At 36.9% G+C, this 3,566-nt stretch overlaps 1 protein-coding gene across 2 annotated transcripts in view; it reads left to right on the plus strand.

Annotated features, from left to right (window-relative positions):
* Window positions 1–3,143, plus strand: part of LOC107655182 (uncharacterized) — a 6,398-nt gene extending 3,255 nt beyond the window's left edge. For both annotated transcript variants that reach the window (XM_016442604.1, XM_016442605.1), the window contains exons 3-6: window positions 2,166–2,394; window positions 2,478–2,632; window positions 2,713–2,817; window positions 2,904–3,143. In XM_016442604.1, coding sequence (XP_016298090.1) covers window positions 2,166–2,394; window positions 2,478–2,632; window positions 2,713–2,817; window positions 2,904–2,924 — 510 coding nt within the window. In that variant the 3' untranslated portion in view covers window positions 2,925–3,143. The remainder of the gene's footprint in view (window positions 1–2,165; window positions 2,395–2,477; window positions 2,633–2,712; window positions 2,818–2,903) is intronic.
* Window positions 3,144–3,566: the final 423 nt, after the last annotated feature.

Raw genomic sequence — 3,566 nt, forward strand, 5'->3', positions numbered from 1 at the left:
GGCTCTGTGTAGTTAATGCTGCTCAATGTGAAAGCCCGCACGTGATGGAGATTTACCGCTGATTACAGAAACGGCTTTACTGATAAGATGCGCGTTAAATATCGCATGCGATTTATCGTGCAGCCCTACTTTAAACCATTCAAGCACAAGAAGACTTGTGCATTGTTTTCTGTACTGCACACATAGGGGCGTAGCCATCATTTCAGAAATGAGGGGGACAGAAATGTGTGCATTTTTTAAAAATTGTCTAATTGACAGCCAATTAAAAGACATAGGAAAAAATAAAGCCTATGAAATCAAATACACTGCTGGACGATAACCAATCATTTGTATTCTATAATATTTTTTTCTGTGTTTTCCTAATGACAATTTTAGGATTGGTTTATACAAACACATAAGGCAGAATAGTTTCTATAGTGTAATGTTGTCAATTAGCACTGCATTATTCATATACTATATTTATTACCTGGAAATGGACTATCTCGTTTCTTCGCCCATGTGCACACACATCCAAAGCACGCACACGGATGAAAAAGTGAAAATGCATCTGATTGACAGATAAATCCTGGTTGATCTATCAGCCAGATGCATGTAAAAATGCATGCGCTCTTATTTCAATGTTGTTGTTAATGTTGAGGTGATTTTAGCTTCGTACATTTAGTTTAACTACACGGTTAAAGAGGGCAGTTTTTACCATTCAACTGAACTGTGTGCATGTATTTTAGACACTTACATTGTTCTTGCTCTGTCCATGCAATAATTCTATCAACCGAGTTTTCTATTTACTTACTGCTGTGTGCTCTGGTAATATCAACGGTATGACCCATTTCAGGAGCTGACAAAAGTACGATTTAAAATCGGAACATGGCTCACATTCACTAAAATATTGAAACGCTATGCTGATTCAAAACGACAACGCCAGTGATTGACAGTAGTGATGTCCGGTTCGCGAACGAACCGTTCGATTTAACCGGTTCCGAACTGTCCGAAAGAACCGGTTCACGGAAAAGAACCGAACTTCCCATCACTAATTGACAGTCAAAGCAAAACGCGGTTTGAACGGCCCGCCCCCGCAGCTGAACTGGAAGTTTTGATAGTTTTTTTTACCCGAGTCAGACCTGTCTGTTATTGGCTGAAGCGCAGGTCTCCACCCCAGAAGTTTGAAAAGTGCCCGTCAAATGCCAGCTCGCTCCGTTTCTCCATCGCCGCCTCCTTTGTCTATTTTTTTTTGTTTTTTTTTGTACTTTGTACTTTTGGTGAAAAACTTGAGTTTTATTTTACTCAAGTAAAAGTACCACAATTTAATTATACTCAAGAAAGTAGTAAAAATGTTCTCAAGTACTGTAACGAAAGTATTTGTAATTAGTTACTTCCCACCTCTAAAGTGTGCATACTTTTGTTTGCATACTGTTTTGTTTTTTACTTATGATTAAAAGCTGCATTCTGGTACAGGTTTTGTTAGTAGTCTGTGTTCTCATTTAAAATGTCAGATTATTAAACAACCTCAACTTTTTTTCTTAATTGATTCAATTATTAAGTATTCAATTATATCTATCTGTCTATCGTAATATTAATGCTATCTTTTCCCTTTGAGTTTAATTACAAAATCTGCCTTATTTTGCAACACCGAAGAAAGCCGTGGCACCACAAACCAGCGTTAAAAAATTAAAATTATATTATAACGAATACCAGTTTGCAATCAGTGTTATTTAGTATCACTGAGATCCTATTATAGTTTTAATCAACACTTTAAATCAGTTGTAATTTGTTTTGTTTTCATTTTAATTAAAAAATTTTTTTTTTAAATTTTTTTTTATTCTTTATACCTAGTTTTTAATTGTTACTTCCATGTTAGTTATTTTATCAAGTTAAACTAATTTAAAATTTGGGATGGCAAATGAGTCCTTTTTTCCAGTTAACATTTACTTTTCAAGTAATAAAAAATGTGTTTTTAATTTTAGTTTACCCCTATTTTAATAACCCTGTTTGCAATATCAAGCAGCATAAGGGACTATTTTTGTATAGATAAAATAACTGGAAGCAGATGGCAGAAAGCCTCACACATTCAAGTTACAAATGGCCATGGCTGACCTTGCTTTTAAATAAGGTGGATAGTGTAACTTGAATAGATATTTTCTGAATGATCTAGTATGCCTTTTCTTCAGATGCGGGCTCTCCGTGGCTTGTGGTGGCTATTTGGGTTCTCCACACCAGTAAAGTCCGTCTCTCCCACTCGGGAGGAAAAAAGTGGCTCCCCAAAAGAGAGGCAGTGCAGAACAGTCCGGAAGCGTCTCCACAGAGTCACGCGGCTGTTGTTGGCCATCCTGCCCCGGCGCATCCAGAGCGCACTGGGTTATCCGGTCTGCACCAGCATTGGCTGTGCTGTGTCCCCTGGTATGCTTATCCCTTTATTTCAGATAAAATCTGTTTTCCGATATGGAAAAAATGCAGCAGGTGCGTTTTTATTTCTGCTTTAGAGGTGCGTTGTTCCCCTACAAAACCTTGTGGCAAAGGCAGCAAGAGAAAACAGGATGACCTGGATGAGGAAGAGGAGGTAGAGCAGCACTCCTGGGTGGAGGCGCTCAATCAGGAGCTGGCCGAGGAAGACCACGCAGCTGATCCGGACTTCGAGGTTTGCATTAACTTCCAAAATCCTGTTGGTATGCATCACTTGTTTGTGCCAAATATCGGGATGCTCCTTTTCTGCTGCAGCCCAGCGCAGTTGAGTCGGACAGTGAGGAATACCGGTCACACAATGACACTGAGAGTGACTTGGAAATAGAGAAGGGTGTCGTGGTGATCAAAGATTTGGAGACGGTACAGTTCTCTTCACTCACCCACCACCTTTTTGCTGTTTTTCATTCATCTAAGCTCTATATTCCAAGTCCTGTTTATTTTTTCAGGTAGTTCCTCCTGAGGCCTAATGATGGCAGTGTGTACTAATGCTAGTATGCAAATCAAGAATGTTGTGACGGTTGCAGAATGTGTTCGTTATGTTTGTTCTCTGGCTTTGTTTTTTTTTGTTTTTTTTCTTTTCTGGCAGGCTCATTTGATGGCTTCCCAAACTGCTGCTTGTCTTCAGTTAATTTTGTATCTGTTGTGTGTTTTCAGTGTTAAATGGCCAAATAAAAGGATTTGTAGTACATCTAGTTTGATTTAAAGTGTCCTATGCAGTTTGGCCAATAGGTGGCAGATGCTCACTTAGATTTAGTTTGGATTGTTTTGATGCACCATACATTATAAAACTATTTTTAATAGGTAAGTGTTGAATTGTTTTTAATTGAATACTGAATTCTTGTAAAGTTATGCTTTTGTGCTCTTTAATGTTTATATACATACACATGCAAAACATTAAATGTCTATTTAATTAGCAAAATTGATGCACTATATATAGTATGTGTATATATAGATATTTTACATAAGATATTTGCATATTTTCCATACAAAAAATACAATGAACATTAACAATTTTTTTGCACACATACATAATGTATGTGTATGTTAATATCTATTTTTGCATAATTATTTTTTTGCATTTTATAATAATTTAATAATAATTTATGCAT

Source organism: Sinocyclocheilus anshuiensis, unplaced genomic scaffold, assembly GCF_001515605.1.
Source record: "Sinocyclocheilus anshuiensis isolate Anshui unplaced genomic scaffold, SAMN03320099.WGS_v1.1 scaffold735, whole genome shotgun sequence".
Taxonomy (NCBI): domain Eukaryota; kingdom Metazoa; phylum Chordata; class Actinopteri; order Cypriniformes; family Cyprinidae; genus Sinocyclocheilus; species Sinocyclocheilus anshuiensis.